The sequence below is a fragment of the Neolamprologus brichardi genome, chromosome 9 (genome assembly GCF_056152115.1).
Source record: "Neolamprologus brichardi isolate AB-2024 chromosome 9, ASM5615211v1, whole genome shotgun sequence".
In the NCBI taxonomy this organism is placed as follows: Eukaryota; Metazoa; Chordata; class Actinopteri; order Cichliformes; family Cichlidae; genus Neolamprologus; species Neolamprologus brichardi.
Genome location: NC_142112.1, coordinates 22,584,265 through 22,602,031, shown reverse-complemented (window position 1 = coordinate 22,602,031; position 17,767 = coordinate 22,584,265). Strand labels below are relative to the sequence as shown.

The 17,767-nt window shown below is 43.1% G+C and overlaps 1 protein-coding gene across 2 annotated transcripts in view; it reads right to left on the bottom strand.

The window, feature by feature from the left end:
* Window positions 1-17,767, bottom strand: part of arfgef1 (ARF guanine nucleotide exchange factor 1) — a 52,229-nt gene that overhangs the window by 11,566 nt on the left and 22,896 nt on the right. For both annotated transcript variants that reach the window (XM_006794593.3, XM_006794594.3), the window contains 16 exons: window positions 15,472-15,829; window positions 14,474-14,599; window positions 13,682-13,929; window positions 13,158-13,291; window positions 9,199-9,433; window positions 7,624-7,723; window positions 7,186-7,325; window positions 6,988-7,096; window positions 3,441-3,642; window positions 3,235-3,346; window positions 1,605-1,810; window positions 1,411-1,495; window positions 1,106-1,271; window positions 698-849; window positions 468-596; window positions 212-370 (listed from right to left, as the gene is read on the bottom strand). In XM_006794593.3, coding sequence (XP_006794656.2) covers window positions 212-370; window positions 468-596; window positions 698-849; window positions 1,106-1,271; window positions 1,411-1,495; window positions 1,605-1,810; window positions 3,235-3,346; window positions 3,441-3,642; window positions 6,988-7,096; window positions 7,186-7,325; window positions 7,624-7,723; window positions 9,199-9,433; window positions 13,158-13,291; window positions 13,682-13,929; window positions 14,474-14,599; window positions 15,472-15,829 — 2,661 coding nt within the window. The remainder of the gene's footprint in view (window positions 1-211; window positions 371-467; window positions 597-697; window positions 850-1,105; window positions 1,272-1,410; window positions 1,496-1,604; window positions 1,811-3,234; window positions 3,347-3,440; window positions 3,643-6,987; window positions 7,097-7,185; window positions 7,326-7,623; window positions 7,724-9,198; window positions 9,434-13,157; window positions 13,292-13,681; window positions 13,930-14,473; window positions 14,600-15,471; window positions 15,830-17,767) is intronic.

The following is a 17,767-nucleotide window of genomic DNA, read 5'->3' as shown; positions in this document are numbered from 1 at the left end:
TAGAATAAAGTGGGGAAAAGGTAATTCTACAAAATGTGAGCTATAAACAAAGTAAAGACAAGTCTCTGCTCTGTTCTAGATATACAAATTGATATCCCAGAGGAATCTGAGGCTCGGGAAAGATGATCATTTAAATATGAGATGAATTATAACAGCACGTTCCTGCGAGCCAACACAAACGCCAGTTTCATGTGACATCAGTGGAGCGAACCTCATGCCAGGAGTTTCCCAGATAGTTTCCATCTGTGTGGGCCACAGTGATGAGGGTCTTGATGGTGTCAATGTTCTTCTGCTTCATTTCTGCAATGCCTGAGGTGGCTGTGAGCAGGGTGAACCTGGCCAGAGCCTGCACATACGCATCCCTCTCCAGCTGTGACAGAGGCAAAACAACAACAATGCTTTGTGTCAATGCGCTGCCAGGTCGGTAATACGGTACGGCACTAGTCCTCCAAAACAGATTGCAGTACCTGTATGGAGAAGATGCACGCGATCCTGATGGCACAGCGGATTCCTTCAAGACACAGCGATGCCACCTCAGTGTCGTCGCAGTCCTGAAGCCCCACGCTGAAGGCGGCCAGGAAGGGCGTCCATGCCAGCTGAGGAAACAAACAAACAACAACGGCAAGGATGATTTGTTTGCAGCTGTGTTTGTGCCCAGCTGTGTCTGAAGCATGTGTGGATGCGCTAGCGTTATTACCTTGAACATGGGTCTGACATGCTCCAGATGTGTGGCACTGGTGAAGGGAGCCTGCACGTGGCTGACGGCCTCCATCAGAGCTTTGGCCGTCTTAGCCATCTGCTCCATCTCCACGTTGTACAGCAGGCGCCTCTGCTTCTCGCTGGCCACACCTGAGCAATAAACCCCAGACAGATATATATATTTTTTTTTTTTTACAGAAAGTGGAAAAAACTGCAGCTTTTCTTTTAACAGCTGCCGCAAAGTGTAAATCAGAAGTGTTTTTTATAGAATAACTGATTTCTGATAGCTCCAACCCTCATCCCAAACCATTCCAGCAACAAAGATATCAAGTAATTGACTCTGGATAATATCTACAATCTCCTTTTTCATTACACCCTTGAGAACTCCTCCAGCACCGAGACTCACTTTGCTTGTTGGATTTCATAGTGAGCTCTTTTGTCTCCTTCATGGCGATCTTTTTCCCTGCGATCTCGTCGTAGATGGCTGAGAGATATTCCTCAGGTAGGTCTTTGCTGTCATTGATGCCCCGGTTCATCTTGATATATTGCTCTTTTGTCATTTTATTCTTTACCTTTGCAGATAACAACAAGGATTCGGGTCAAAAGCTGATTATTTAATTTCTGTGATTTATGCTGAACAGATATTTAAGGGAAGGACTGCTGTCTAAACACATCCCGAAGGCCGCTGCCTCACTGAGGAGGAGCGCTCACCTGTGGACTGTGAAGGTCTGTTGTCAACATAATGATTGAGTAGGCAAGGACATACGCAGTGTCAGCGCTGGCAAAGAGCGTTTGCCTGGAAAATGGACAGGAAAGCAAGGGTAGGAGAGCAGATTAATTTAACAGCACGTTGTTTACTGACCCCAGAGAACCGAACGCAAGCATTTCCAGAGTCATAAACTCACCCCTGGTTGCATTCAAGATATCTTGCTGCAAATTTCTCCATGAGCCGGTCGATTTTCTGGGCCTCTCCGGGCAGCCGAAAGCCCTCCAGGAACATCCTAAGCGCGGAGACAAAGTCTTTGCCCTGAAAGTCCATTTGATCCACGTAGGCGTACATCACCTCTTTATTGAAACGGTCATTATCCCCGAGGAATTCTCCCACTTGAGTCTGACAGAGCAAAAGAAAACAGAGGCTATGTGAAACGTACTGCAACGTGAAACACATATTTAGCATTTGTCTGTGCTGGTTTTTATCTACTGCGTGTGTGGGAGAGTGTCTGAAATAGAGTGAAGTTCTGAGATGAGATTTCTTTTCTAATGAGATGGCAAAGTTTGTCTTTCTCTGGGAAATTTCTTAATGGAGCTAAATGGCACTCCCCTGAAGCACCAAAAATACATTTGACAAACTCAGCACCAACATTTTTTTTCAGAAATAATCATGTGCTTGCACAAAAAAAAAAAAAAAAGGGGGTATGAACAGTTTTATGCAAACAACATTTTTTTCTACTGGGCTACAAATGCCAATTGCATCAGGCGCATGCTAGCGACAGCAGGACAGGATGTAGACTTTAATAGTATCCTACTGTAGCTGATCTGGGCTCTGTACCACAAAACAGGTTCAACATCTTTCCGTTATATGGATCCACTTACCCTAACATCGGGACATGAACATGATAAGGTAACCCAGGATTTATCAATCTAGCTGGGATAGGATTAGCATGTTTACATCAAAGGGAAGTGGTGCTGGTAGCTGGTAAGTTATGTGTAAGAAACTGTATTTATCACTGATCCTCATCGTTAGACCCTCTTGCTCTCCACACACAGGGGGTCCTTCCAGGAATGGATTTTTCTAGGCAATTGACTGGTCAGTAAGAGGCGATTTCATACCTGCTGATCTTTAATCTCAAACCTATCATGCTCCAGAGCAGGTTAGGTTGGCAACATGTTGCCATGGTGATGTAACCCAGCAAGACCTGAACCACCTTGATAGTCCTGAAAACTCAGGGTTAATCCTGAAGTTAAGATAGATTAGCAACATCCTGCTTCATAGGACAGGCTGTAGCGTTAGCTTGCTGCACCCTTGTTCTGACGGGCGGATGCAGGCAACGGAAGAAAAACAGTCCCTTCACGCCATCTCATGCCATTTGTTGCAATATTTACAATATTAGACATATTTCTTCATTTCATATCTCAGCTTTAGTTAACAATTCTGATCTCCAGATGTTTGTGTGGGGAACTCACTCCATGCTACTAGAATGAGCCATTTTCCTCCCTGCCATAACTTTGCTTGAGTAAATCTCATTTGTGCTATTTTTAATAATACCCCCCCGACACATACAACAACTGTTCTGGTGCCACAGCCGCACCTACATCCCTGGCACCATCAGCCGTCGGTGACTGAGTATCGTGTTCGTTTAACCCGGTCTTGGGATGAAGCTGTAAACGTTACACCTGCTCTGAGATCACTGTGCGATTTGTGCTTCCTCACTTCAAGATGCCAAAAGTCTGGACCCAAATCTGTGTTGTGGTGTGAGCAGAGAAGCAGATCTGTACTCGGTTTTAGCTGAAAGTAAGAACCACATGACTTCTTACCGAATCGAGCCTCTCCTCCTGGTGCAAAAACTGAGCAAGGTCCTCGGGGGTTGTACCCAGCATGCCTTGCTCCTGAAGGTACTGAATTCCTCTCTTTGGTTTCTTGTTAAACCTATGGAAGATCCAGAGAAGGACAACTTAATGAAGCTAATGCCACAGTTATCCGGAGGATAAAATGATTACTCCGTGAAAGCGGCACCCCTTACAGGTCGATGCCCTGCTCGATGATCTCCTTTTGCTGCTTGAGCACTTCAAACTGCTCTGGGTTGTCAGTACCAGACATCTGCGTGCTGTAGCTTCCAATACCGGATGAGGCTGTGGAGTCCAGAGAGTTAATGCTCCCATAGCGGTTTATGGTCTCCGGAGCCTTGGACTCTGTGCTTTCTTGTTCTGATGGTTTCTCTTGGCCTGAGGAATAAAAAAGAAAAAAAAAAAAAATACACCAGATAAGACAACGCAGAAGGGACGACAGATAAGTGGACATATATGATAATAACAGGAAAAAAAAGACTATTGTTGCAACTCCCAGCAAACATCATAGAAGTGAGGCCTTTAATTGAAACTCTGGCACAAGCATGGCCTAAAGGCTTAAAAAAACAGCTAACTTAAAGCTAGTACTGCAGGAGACAAACTTCAGTCATTTAAAAGGGAGAAAACTGGACCAAAGAAAATGACCCCAAGGTCTACTTAAAGATTTTGTTTTTTTGTTGGCAGGGAGGGTATGAATGCAAGTGTTACTCGAATGCGTGCACAATCACAGCTTAATGAATTCCAGAAACACACATTTATTCACACTGTCGGAGCAGTTACAAGGCAGGAGGGAAGGGGGGGTGGGGGGGGGGGGGGGTGTATTATAAAAGGTGGGTTATCTGAAAAGCTCCAGGTCGTCAAAGGGAAAGCAGCCAGAACTTAGACACCAACAGAGGCTGGTTTCTTAAGCCTGCTGGAGTAAGCTCAGAGATCTGCTGCTGGAGCGAGTCCACGCTGTAAGACGGAGGGAGTCTGATTACCTATCGGAAACTCTTTAAAACATTCAGGACAAAGCCGCAGTAATGTGAGCTGGCAGTCTGTGTCCACTCCCCGGCCTACAGAACGGAGGGAAAACAATGGGGGAACACAAGCTGTGCGTCGGGGAACTACTTTATAACGTTTCCATCAAAACCAACCAGCAGCATTTTCACCTATTAGTAGTTGTGGTTAAATTCAAACACGGTTTTTGTTACAAATCTATGGGTGTAGCTGGGCAACAGGAAACTCAAACACAAGCTATGTAACCCAACATTAGTACAAAACTCCCTACGGACACAACGGGTGTAAAACGAGCGACACAAACACGTTCCAGCAAACACTCCATACTGCTCTACTGTTACCTGCTCTTGCTTTGAAGTCGTTCACAAAGGAGAGACAAGGGACAGTTTAAAAACAAGGGATGTGATATATTGTACTGCTATACTCTAAGACACTACACAATCCAATGCTTTGTAACCACAATTCATATTCCACATTGTAAAATAAAAGAAAAAAGTAAAAACTTCTCTGTCTGAAATTCGGCGGCAGCCTGCAGGGCAAACGTAACATTCAAAATTCAAATACTAACCCAGTGGTTCCCAAACTTTTTTCGCTGGGCCCCCCTTTGTTTTACAGAAATATGTTCGCGCCCCCCCCTCGCGCGCGCGCACACACACGCACGCACTAACACATCCTCCAACCACACACACACATATTTTGCTCAATTGCGGTTTATTTCACACCTCAAACATTTAGTAAACAATTAAGCAAATACAAGTAATCTGCAATAAATTACAGGTAGTAAGAAAATAAACTACTAAACTACTTTTACACTATGTCCACACTTTTGAAAACGCAGCTGTTTCGTCCACACGTAAACGGCGTTTCGAATCACCGAAAACTGAGATTTTTTAAAACTCATTTTTTGCGTTTATGTGTGGACGAGGAATACAGAGTTCGTCAAAGGTATGTGCCTTTTTTCACGTCAAGCCGTGCTCATGTTATTGCTTACATGAGAGGAATTGCAGAATGGCAGATAGTCAGATTAACAGTATTTTGTCTCTATCTTCAGGTTTTACAAGCTTACATATAAACACGCAGTTACTGTCCTTCCATTTACAAAGTCAGAGAAGTCACAGTGTAATTATTTTACATATAGTTGTTTTTTTCCTGTGTAATAATATTCAACATTGCTATCAATACTTTTTTTTAAAAAATGCCTCTCTGTGCAAAATGGGTGATTTGAACCGGGGAACAAACCGTGGCAGGATCAGCCTGATATTATTTGTATCCCACTGTAACTTTACTGTATAAAGAGCAAACATCTCCAAAATGTCAAGAGTAGTTAGTCATTACAACAAGTGTTTGTGAACTAAAAATCAAGAATGTGGGATCCTGTTTGTCCGTGATTTGAAGAGCCCAGCGCTTGCTCCCGACGCAGGGAAAACCTATTTTGCAGGGGAGACCTACCTCGGCACTTGTGCAGGTGAAACCAAAGGAAGATATGCTTCACCATATTTTCTAGTCTTTGGCTTAGAATAAAGTTGGTTTGGAAGCATATTCAGCGATGCTTCATCTCCTGCTTTGCGTTTCTGTGGGCGCCCCATGCTAGCAGTGTCCAAGCGTTTTGTCCCCCCCCTTTTCATTCCGCGCCCCCTAGGGGGCGGGCCCCACACTTTGGGAAGGTCTGTACTAACCTATGAGTTCCTGCTAGATTGCTAATGAGGTGTCATAAGTTTTGAAATAGAAATAGCGCCACTGTGAGCGAACACAGCTGTCTATGCTAGTTAGCCCTGTTAGCCCAGCCTGAGGCTAGCCCATGGGCTGCTCCAGAGGGCTTCTGGGATATCTTTCCAGTGCTTTCACGCAGCTGTACTCTTCCTTAGTTTGAGCAAACAACAAAAATCCTCCGATGTGCTGAAACCCAAGGGCCAGTCTGAAGATATCTTCAGTCCCCCCCCCCCCCGCCTCAATCATGGCTCGGCCTAAGGTATCGTTCTTTTCAGGATTAAACCTCCTGGATTAGCCCGTCTGCGCCAGCCTCTGGGCATTATCCCGCTACTTCGAGCGGTGGGAACCGAGCTGATGAACGTTTGCATTTCTTCTTAAGAGTTGTAGCTCTCCCAGATGAATGCCAGCTGTCCACCCTGCCTCTGATTGCAACTATGCTGATGGAGCTTTATCGCAAACCAGTAAAAACCTTTAAAAGCCTGAATTATGAAATTATTGCTAGAAATGTCTAAATTTTGGAAATAGGAGCGTTTATCAAAAATCTGGCAAATAAAATAAAAAAATATTCAATCTTAATTAGCATAAGAGTGTTTAATTAGCATCATATTTCCTACATCAGGTGGAGGATTGAAAAAGAGAGGCTACAAGGCAAAAAATAAAATAAAGGTACCCATACACTTCCTTTTATTTAAGTTTTAATCATACATTCAAACCTCATTCTGAAGACTTCAGTAATATTACAGGCTTGTCTCCTGATGTATTCTTTCGTGTTATACGTTCTGTATTCTGCAATTTAACCAAACAGTCTTCACTGTTATTTTTAAGGAATTACTACACTCTCCCCTGCAGTAACACATTGTTCTGTGTACAGCTAGCCTGTCTTGGATTGTTTCAAACTACCAGCCAAACACTGATCAGTGTGCAGAATAACAATGAAGAGAAAGGTTATGCCTTGTATTCAGATCAGGTCTGATGACTGCCAGACAGTTTTGATAAAAGACACGAGTGTCTCACCGAGGCTGGTCTGGGAATTGGGGTTGACGTATTGGTCTTTACTCCACTCCACCATACACTTCAGGATTGACACTAGACACTCAAGGCCTTTCTTTCTCAGGGTCAGCTCCTAGAAAAGCATCCCAACAATTTTTTTTCAGCCCAAGATTGTGAATAATAGCAATAATAACTTTAAATTAAATAAATAAATAAAATCACCTGCTGGGGGGTTATCCCAAGCTCATGGCCTCCACGACCTTGTGCAATTTTCGAGAGGTCGTTGACCAGCCGTTCAAATATGTTAGCAGCATTCAAGTCACAGTCATAGTTCACGTAGATGTCCACCACACTCTGGGCGTCTGATGGGACAGATGGGAGCCAGATGGAGTTTGGCAGTGAAAATGTGGAGGGTGAATCAATAGGCATACATATAAAGATAATCATTAATCATTAGATGAAACTGCAACTTTGTTAGGACAGTCACGTGAAAAAGGAAGCAGTTCATATGAGGTATTATTCAGCATTTCTGTACAGCTAAAAACCATTTTGACAAATAGCAGATATATCTGCACCACATCTAAAGCCCCAATCAAAGTACTTCTATTTTCTATTTTCTAAATGACACAAAGAGAAGTGAAAATAGAGAGAGAAGCCAACCTGCACATATTCTAGTGAGGGTTTGTATAACCATCCATTTGTGGTCATAGGAGCTTGTGGACGTCTCAAGAATATACAGGAAAATCTCCTTGAAGAACACCTGTTGAGAGAGTTCATGTGACAGTGGAAACATGAATCACACACACAAGGGGAGGTAAAAACAACCTGCAGTTGCCTGCATAACCAAAAAAAAACGACAAAGAAAGAAAGAAAGCCCACATGCAACCCTCCAGAAGCAAAACACGATTCCCCTCGAGTGGATACAACAAATATAGCAGGTGGATGTCAAATGTTCGACAGTTACACTCAGAAGAATAAACTGTAGGCAGAGGAGGAAGAACGTTACAGCAGATATGGTAACAGCCCGTCAATATCTCTTACCACTGAAAGATGCTAGATATAAACATGAAAGATACACACATATACTGACAGTTCTTCACTGTAAAAACAAGTCGACCAAAATTATTTTCTCTTTTAAATGTGGCGTTTAACACCTCAATTGTTCATTCCCTGTGTTTCCTACAAAGTGAACCAGGTGCCAGATGAACTAGTTGGCTGATGAACTAGCCAAGTAGTTCATCGGGTTTTCCCTGCACATCTAAGTAAAAATAAAAGAGAGAAAAAATATCCTAGCTTGACTCACCATGGGAAAAATATTGAACGACTTCTGGGTTCAAAACATTTCTTTGTACTACGTTCCAGAGGCTGTTAGTGCAAAAACTGCTGCTTTCTATGGCGATCCTTTCTGTCGATACCTTTTTGCTATAAACGGCACTTCTTTGAACTCCAAAAGTGAGACAATGCTCACAGATGTTAAAGCAGAAATAAACATTTATAGCCGGGCACAAAACGACTTGGGTCCCTAAAGCTAATTTTCCCTTCATCAGTAATGTACAAGGAGGATTTCTTTTATTACTCACACATTTACACCTAATAAGGATTTAAGTGTGCCGACACAGGTCGCTGCCTTCCTAGATGTTACCTCGGATCACTGAGCTGGACTTCATGATTGCATTTGTAATACAGTTGTCTGACAATAACGCAGCTTACAAGTTTAATAGTAAGTAAGACCCCAAATAAGAGGGGCTGCATGTCTTTGTGATGAACCTCTGAGGTCTATGGATGAAGCCTGCTAACAAAGGAGATATCAACTGAAAACTCTTCTTCTGTCACTTACATAATCAAGATGGCAACGTCTGAAATACCAGACTTAATGCTTCCAATTGTTTTACAACAATCATCTTTTATATACAGTTTATGGTCAATACTTTCATAAACTATATGGACAAAAGCACTGGGTCACACCTACTGTTAGCCATGCAGTGTGCCTTTACAAACACAACTGAATATGACTGTGATGCCGTAACAGAAAGGAAATGAACCACAGCAACCCAGCCGTGAAGTGGCAGACCATGTAAAGGTCCCCGAGTGCCGTCAATAACTGCAGAGCTCCTCTGGCATTAACATCAGCACAGAAACTGTGTGCCGGGAGCTTCACGGCATGGGTTTCTACAGCCGACAGCTCTTGTGTAGGAGACCCAGTGCTTTTGTCCAAACTTAAAGCAAATGCTTTACCTCGATTTGCATCTTGAGGTGTGTCTTGAAGTGAGAAAGGAGAGTGAGGAAAATGGAAAGAGACAGTTCGAAGACCTCAGGCACAGAGGAGACCCCATTCTTGGACAGAGCCACACACAGGTACTGCTTGATGGCGTTTATGAACATCTCGTTGGTCTTAAAGATGGGCCCGGCGTTTTGCAGGATGGACAGCAGCAGCTGGAGGGACAAGACCTTCGACCGCAACTCGTGGGACCTGTGACGAGGAGAGAAAAGAGGAAGTTGAAATCTTTGATGAAAGCAAGGGGAACAATTGATTCCCCTTCGGAAAGTTACAAAATTAAATTAATCCACAACAATAACATAAGCTTGTTATCATGACTTGACTGTCTCCTTTGAATAGAAAAGAGGGCTTAAATTAAAACACAAAAAGATACACTGTGCAGTGGTTTGTTTGTGCGCACATATCAATGTGTGAAGCTTCATCTCCTATAGCAGGGGTCGGCAACCTTTCTAATGATGAGTGCCATCTAAAATTTCCTCAGAAGTCAATGTGCCATATCAACCGTTGCCTTAGCAATAGATTTAATAATGCTCTACATCAACAGCTACACACTATATAAAACAACTTTATAGAACTACATTTGTTCACAGACGTTGGCATAGTGCAGATCAGCTATTTTGGAAAAAAAAAAAAAGAGACTTTTTATCCATAACAAGAACACCAACAGCAAAGGAACACAACAGAAAATGCAAATGCTATTTATGATTTCCTCACAAGAATGATAAGAAAAACAAACTGGGCCAAGATGGCATGTTTCTTAATACAGGGATACACATGTTAATGTGATCTCTGGTCTCCCACTCAGAGACACAGGTCTCCGAGCGTCCAGCATTCAGACGGCTACCCGAGGACACTCTTCGTGTGAGAGAAAATCTGCTCACACAGATATGTAGAGCCAAATACTGTCAATAAGGCCTCTGCAATGTTCTTAACACAGTTAAACTTGTCAGGTAGTGATGCCCAGCAGGTGAAGATGCACAGACACAGCTATGGATTCCAGCTGCGTTCGTAGTTCTGCAAAGCTACGTTAAAGCTTTCTGGTTAGATCAAAAAAGAAAACATTGGTCCATACACCTGAAAGTCCCGAAAACGCATCGTGAATCCTGTCTCGAGTCCATGGATGTATCCGTGTATTTCCATGGTGCTGATGCTGCGCTGAGCGGACAGCTCCTGAAGCATTTGAAGCGTCGGAACGTGGAAATTTCAGCATCGCTTGAAAAAACTGCCAGCTAGCCACGTCCCTCTCACAGGTAGGGTAAGTTATTTTTAGCCAATTACAAGTAGAATCTGGTAGTTGGGGTTGTTAGCTAAGATACCATCATTAAGAAGAACAACTGACGTGTCTATGCGAGCTAATTTGAGATGTGCACCGGTGGCCCGGCCATTTATTTTTTAATGCTCCTTCTCAGATTAATTCACCGCGTGTCGTGCCATCAGTTAAACCCTTCACGTGTCAGCTGTGGCACGAGTGCTCAGGTTTGCAGACCCCTGTACTATAGCATTTTACAGATCCAAATCTGCAATAACGCTCAGCGCTACATAAAACAACCAAAAAATGTATCTAATCATCTGCCCAAAGCTTTTAACCATGAAAAGTTTTCGTCACAAAATGCTCTTGGCAACCAAAAGAGAAAAAAAAATCTCACTAAAACAAAGTACCTATAAGTGACATGATCTGTCCTTCAAGCAAAGTTATTCCACAAAGTGGGAAAAGTGTAACGCGCAGTAAAACTAAATCATGCTGTATCTCTGCATCAAAGAGTTAAAAACTTCAACAGCATCAAAGAAATGCTCGGGGAAACCAAATCAAAGAGCCCCTGCGCGTATAGCCTCAGCCCGTCTGAACCGCTTTCCTGCAGCAGCAGGACGAAACGAGTCAAAAATCACACTTTCAGCTACTTTATATTCTGGGTTTGGCTGCTTCTGTGCAATGTCTTCCATCTCTGGCAAGTGAACAAATTAGGATTTATGTGGCACAACAACAGGGTGCCTCTACTTCTCTTTCAATAGCCAAAAAATATGGAGCAAAGGAAAACATACTGCTTTATCGCCAACCAGATTGTTGTGAAGAAAGAAATGCAATGTTAGTACAATGCAAGAAAACTACAACACTAAAAGCATTAAAATAAGAAAGAAAAATGCAGGGTTAAGACAGCTGGCCTCCTTTTCATACACAGAGACTGCGTCGCCTTTATTTTAAGGTTATTCCACTTAGGATATCCAGAAAAGACTAGTTAGCACATTGGTGGTTAGCAAATCTAGAATAAAAATCAAGTATTTCTTCAAATTTATAAAATAATAAAATTAAGTAGTTTCTGATGGTGATAATGATAATAATAAAGCCACACTTTCGCCTGTGTGCTCCCTCATGACAGAGTGACAAAGTGTGACTCATGAGGCAGAACAGCCTTGTTAGGAAGGTAAAAGGTTTCTGTCTGGCACTGACACGGCACATCAGTGCTGAGGTAACTGATGTGGCCTCATTAGACACACACACACACACAAATGGGCACAAACACACAAACACCATTCTTTCTTTTGAATTTTCAACATTTTCATTAAAAAGCTATTGAGCAAAGGACTGAGATTGCAGTTCATAAGTAAAATAAAAGTGACAGATGATTAAATAAACGGAACAGTAAACAAACCAGCCAGCAGAGCCTGAATTGAGTTTCACAAAGAAACCAGATGCGGGAAATCCAGTTTCTCAAAAGCTATAGCCATCAGGTCAAGCCAATCACATGCCCTTTTTGGAAAACCAGAGATGGGTCAGAAGAAATATTACATGAAGGCACAAATCTAATTATACTTTTCTGCTGTTAAAAAGGGAAGCAGTTAAAATGGGATGAAACCAGGAAGTGATTCAGAAAATGCTGAGTGATGACTCATTGTCTGCCTTATCATCATGTATCAGAACACTGCAGTTAGCATGGGAGCGATCCTCAATTTAAACCATGACTCACATTTGTGCATGTCTATCCCAAAGATGAAACCAAATAAAAATTGAAGCTTTTCATTGGGGGCTTTACTGGAAGCACAATACATCACTAATTCATTTTACTAACAAACAAAGGATTTCGAGGGAGAATGACAGCTGGAAAGCATCCAAATAAAACAGATTTTTCACATTCTTTTAGATAACCACGTTAAAAATTTCATTTATTTCTCAATAAATGTCAGTAATATGTTCCTCCACTGCAAACTAAGTAATCAAGATTGGGATACAGAAATGAACTGATAGAAAATAAGTTCAAAACTATTTGGATAATTTATTATTTCAGTTGTTTAGCAGCAAAAATATTTTACAGTTAGGTCTTACAGTTAATCACTCAGTCATCCATCCATCCATTAGTAGAAGTTGAAGCAAAGACCCAAAGATTTTCCTCAAACTGACCACCTCCCCTCTTAGGTCTACAGGGGGACACCAACGCGCTCCCAAGTCAGAGATATAATCTCTCAAGTGTGCTGGCTCTGTCCTGAGGTCTCTTCCTGGCAGGACATACCCCAAACACCTCACCTAGGAAGTGTGGTGCCACAAGGCCCAGCCGTCCAACCGACAGAAGGGGTTTGGTGCTATGTGGACCGAGGTGGAGCGCTTTGCCGTCCGATTCCTCAGTTATTAAACCTGACTTCAAGAAAGTGAAACCTCAAATGCCTCCGACATAATTTAAGAGAGTCTGCTTGATTGGTTTTCACGGGCATGAAACCAAACAGAAGTCGTTTTATGTATTTTTTACTGCTGTGTCTAAAACTCGCATTATTTCAGTATCAGGCTGCTATCACACCTTTCCCTCCTAACACAGCATAATTCTCTCACTTTTTTTTGCATAAGTCAAAGGAGTCGAAAATATTAACCAGAAACAGACGAACCAAATAACACACAAGAGCAGTCATTATGTTTAATTTGTATCCTTACTTCGGATCAGGTGGCCCATCTGATAGCGGTTTCATTGACAGCTTGCAGAGCGAACGAAAGACAAGAAAGGCATCTTTCTGGAGGATGTGGGAGAATTTAGCACCTGGCGGCTGGCCCGGTGCTGATCCTGATTCCTGCAGACGAACCAGAGAAATAAAAATACTTTTTAGAAAATGCCACTTTCACTCTTTATATCCTGTTGAGTGCTTAACATAAACTGTGTGTGATTATGAGCTTCCAAACCTATTAGATTTCTTTAACAGCAATCACTGAGGAGTGCAATCCTGCATAATTGGTCACATACAGCTGAATGGAAAAATTGTAACTACATAAGAATTGTAGAAAATAGCTACTTTAGCTTAATTAAAAAAACAAAACAAAACAGGTATTCAAAGTGTGTGTGACATGTCTTTCATCATGCTTTTGATTCAAATAGGGTAACATAAAGGTTCACAGTCAAAGCTCTGATCATTTGCAGGTGATGTTCATTTGACATAAAGTAAGCAAGCTGCGTTTCCTGGTACCTGAGTGTCGTTGGATGAGACGGAGAGTCTGTCATCAGGCAGGGAGGGGGTGAAGCTGGCAGAAATAGGTGTGCCGGGGATGCCGTTGGCATGGACGTGCTCGCTGTCGCTACCCACAGTGCCCTCATCCTCCAGGGAGCTCTGGGTGCCCTCTGTTGCCGCTTCTGCAGGCTCTGACTCTGCTGGCTCCCCCTCGCCACCAGACTCCTTGGTGTCAGAGCACAGGTTTGCTGGGTCCAGGCAGTGGCCTGCAGGGTGAAGTTGAATCGACAGGGGTGATACAATAATCTGTAATTTTTAAACACCCTAAAATGATCTACAAAAGGGAGGACGAGAAAAGCATTCTAGACTTAGTTTGACGACCTGACGAATTACAAAGAAAGAAGACGGCTCTGGAACATAAACGCCATCTTTCATCTGAGGTTAGCGAAGCAAAGAACTATTCTTCTGTGTGCTCAAAGAATTTTTTTAGGTTTTTAAGCTTTTGCCCACAAAGAAAGAGCTCTTTGCTTTTTCCATACACCTCCACGAATGAGCCGTGGAAGTGTCGGGAGGAGAAATTATAAGATAACACTCTTCTAACTCGCTAAGTCTGGGGTAAGCTTTGCATAATAGCTGCAAATCTGCACAGGTTTTTGAGAATTTAAAGATCTCCTACTCCGGCAGCAAACTGAAATCTACTTTCAGGAGTTGGCCTCAATAAAGAGCAGCTGGTTGCTGGTTTATTCTTCAGTCAGCCACTTTTAAAAATAAAACACAGATTTAAGCAAACAAGCAAAAAAGAAATCTTACCTCCTGCAACAGTATTGACCACCTCTTGCAGAATACTCTGGACAATTTCCTGGGCTTTCTCCTCATAGTTTGGGGTCTCCCTGTCCTCCTCCTCAGCTGCCTCTGCATGCTTCTGGGCTGCTGCGCCTAAATAAAAACATGTAAAGTCTGAGTGTACGCCTTGATAAGTTGTACATGCAGTCCTGTGAAAAAGAAAGTTCTGTATAGAGTCCTGTGAAAAGCCAGAGGCTGGAAAAAATGGCTTTATTAGTCTTTCATGTTATTGTGGAAGAATTTTGGCCCACTCTTCTTAACAACATTGCTTCAGTTTATGGAGGTTTGCAGGAATTTGTTTATGCACAGTTCTCTGAAGGTCTGGACACCTTGATTCTTTTCTTCTTCTGTCATTTTGTTGTAGATTTTCTGCTGCACACAAATCATAGGCCGCCACAGGACTGCCTAGAGATCTTTTAAAACCGCGTGTGGAGTGCAGTAAAAGGGGCCAGCATGCAAAAAGTTACAATGTCACTAAAAAACATTTTTTATTCTCCTCTTCAGATTCTACAGTAGTTCCCTCATTAAAGGAGCTTCTGCAACACTGTCTGTAGTATCAAATATCTGCAACAGAAAACACTGGTTCTTGCAGTTTTTTTTAAATTATTACACCAAACTGCAAAGCATTTTAAGCACGAGGCTTTTACAGTTTGCATTCAAGGTGCTGTTTACTCTGGACAAGTTGATACAACTCAAACGACATGCCACGTGCTCTTGAACGTTATGCCGTGTGCCTGATATATTTAAAGCGGCAGTTAAACAGCACTTAGCTGTGAGAGAGTTGATCGCTTTAGTGGCCAAACATGGTATTTAGTGGCACAGGGAGAGATTAAACTAAAAAAAAAAAAAAAAAAAGCAAGATAATGGGTTCATAATCAGGGACGAGATATTTTGTGATTGTCCGTGTCTACTGACAGAGAAAGAGAAAATAGAAAAAAAAGAAGAAACTCTGGGTGCAGCCTTACTTTCTGCCGCTGCAGTGGCTTGGTCTGCCTCGGTTTGTTCACTTTCAGCCACGCAGAACTCTGAACCGTTTTCTGGGTCTGGGTTCTCTCCCTTCTCCTCCTGCTCCCTCTGCTCCTCCTGCTCTTTGGGGGCAGACCTGCCGCTGCTCTCCGGGGCCGGTGTCGAGGGCGTCGATGGGGTGGACGGGGTGGTGATGCTGGGAGTCGGAGGGGTGAGGGGCCCGTTGGCCTCCCGTGTCGGACCCTTCGCCGGCGAATGAATGTGGGTCTGGTGCTGGGCGGAGTCTGGCTCGGTGTGCTGAGTGACTGGGGAGTGCTGCCTGTGCCGCTCTCTCTCCAGCTGTTTTGCTTCTTGCAGCTGTAAGCAGGGGTGGGGCCCACACACACACACACACACACACAAAACAAAACAGCAAAGCACACATAGACAGACAAAGCATGCAAAGAACAGCAAAAGCATCATAGAAGACAGACGCATGCAACACACAGACACACAGAGGAAAAAAAGCAAAGGTTAAGCATATAAAGAAACTCATCAACAATTACAAGTCTGATCAGCCTGTCTAGATTCCCTGAAGACTCACTGAGCCACAACACTCCCAGATGTCAAAGCAGAGAACAAAAGATGACTACAGATTGTAGTTGTAGTGTACAAAAAAAAGCAGTACAGTTGTCAGCATACATCAGATGTGTGTTCATATGGAGATGCGTATGAAAATGCACGCACTGAGAAGAAAGACATGCCATTAAAAAAAAACAGCAATGAGACAAACTTCGAGGAATCGGTTCATGCTGGCCCGTGTCAACGGGGTCTACTCTAACCCGCCGGTGCTGCAAAGAATTTCTGGTGGAAAAATGGCTGTCCCGGCTGATGTGTCACAGCTGACATGTGCAACCGCTGCTTCTGACGGGGAGCGCCGCAAAGTGTTGCCATGCTTTAGCCGGGCAGGGCACAGGCCAAAAGTGGGTCATAAATCATTTGCACATGCTCATAATCTATTAAAAAAACATTACATGTTTGGGAAAGTTGTGCTGATTGCCTCCTGGAAAAGGCTTCTGAGAAAACAAAGAGATATTTAATAAAAAAAAAAAACAGTTTAACACTTCAGTGCTTGACAGCAAACACTGATCCGTACGAGGAAAAAAAATAACTACGAGCAGCGGAGATTTTCTCAGCCGAGCTAAATTAACAAGAACCCAGCGCTGCATTTTGCCATCTGAGCATGCGTGTGATGATTTGCCGACAATAAAGGTTAAAAGGCAAATGACAGACTCAAGAGTCAAAGAGGAGAGGCGCAGCAGCTTGAAGGGGGGGACGTGGGTTACAGATGAAAATACAAACAGTGTGACACATTTACCAAACAATGCAATCTTTCGAGCGACGGCAGACTCTCTTTCGAATTCAGAGCTTTAATTAGAAGAACAAATGAGCCAAAATGAATTTGTTTCAATGAATTAGCCTGTCTCGTATCCATTACTAGCCATAAGACACAATTACACTATCAGTATTATTACATTCAATCATTTGACTATTCTAATTCTTACAAAGCAAACCAAAAACTGACTCCTCTCATTAAACTCGTTGTGTCTTACTCTCAAATCAACACTCTCGATAATTAAACCAGACTGCTGATCTTCTCGCATTAGATGTAATCGAATAGATTCAGTGACACGGCATTGCGAATGAAACGATTAGTATTGAATACGAGTGACGGTAGCGGGACAGGACGAAGGCGCCTCGACTGGGAGTGTTGGGCGAAGACAAACTAAGCTCATTATTTAAATGCCACCTCAGTCGGATAGTGAAGGCTGCACATGAGCGCGTTTCTGTGCCTGTGATCACAGCGTGCAGAGTACTTCTACACACAGACACACGAAAGTGGATCTCCCTGTGCAGCAGCAGCAGCAGCACTACGCAGGCAGTGACAGCACAACAATAGACCTCTGCCTCAAAGTCTGCCTCGTCTACCGACTCCTGCCTCGCATTTCTCCGTCTGACTCGGTATCAATGGCTCATTGTTCTGAAAGGCTTCTTAAGAAGCAAAGCATAAGAAAACTCGTCAGGAATGAGACGGGCGCAGCTGACCTGCTTGTACAGCGTTTACCGCGCCCAGGTGTGACTGTAAACTAAAATGTTAACTGGTGCGGGAGGAAAGCGAGATGATTTGTAGGCAAGTCAACAGAAGCCACAGCAAGCATACGGTGGAAGAAGTGCACAGCATACCTGCTCCTGTGCGGTGCAGGAGCAAAAAGGAGGAGAGAACGGATGAGTGCATGAATGGATGAGTGAGGGAAG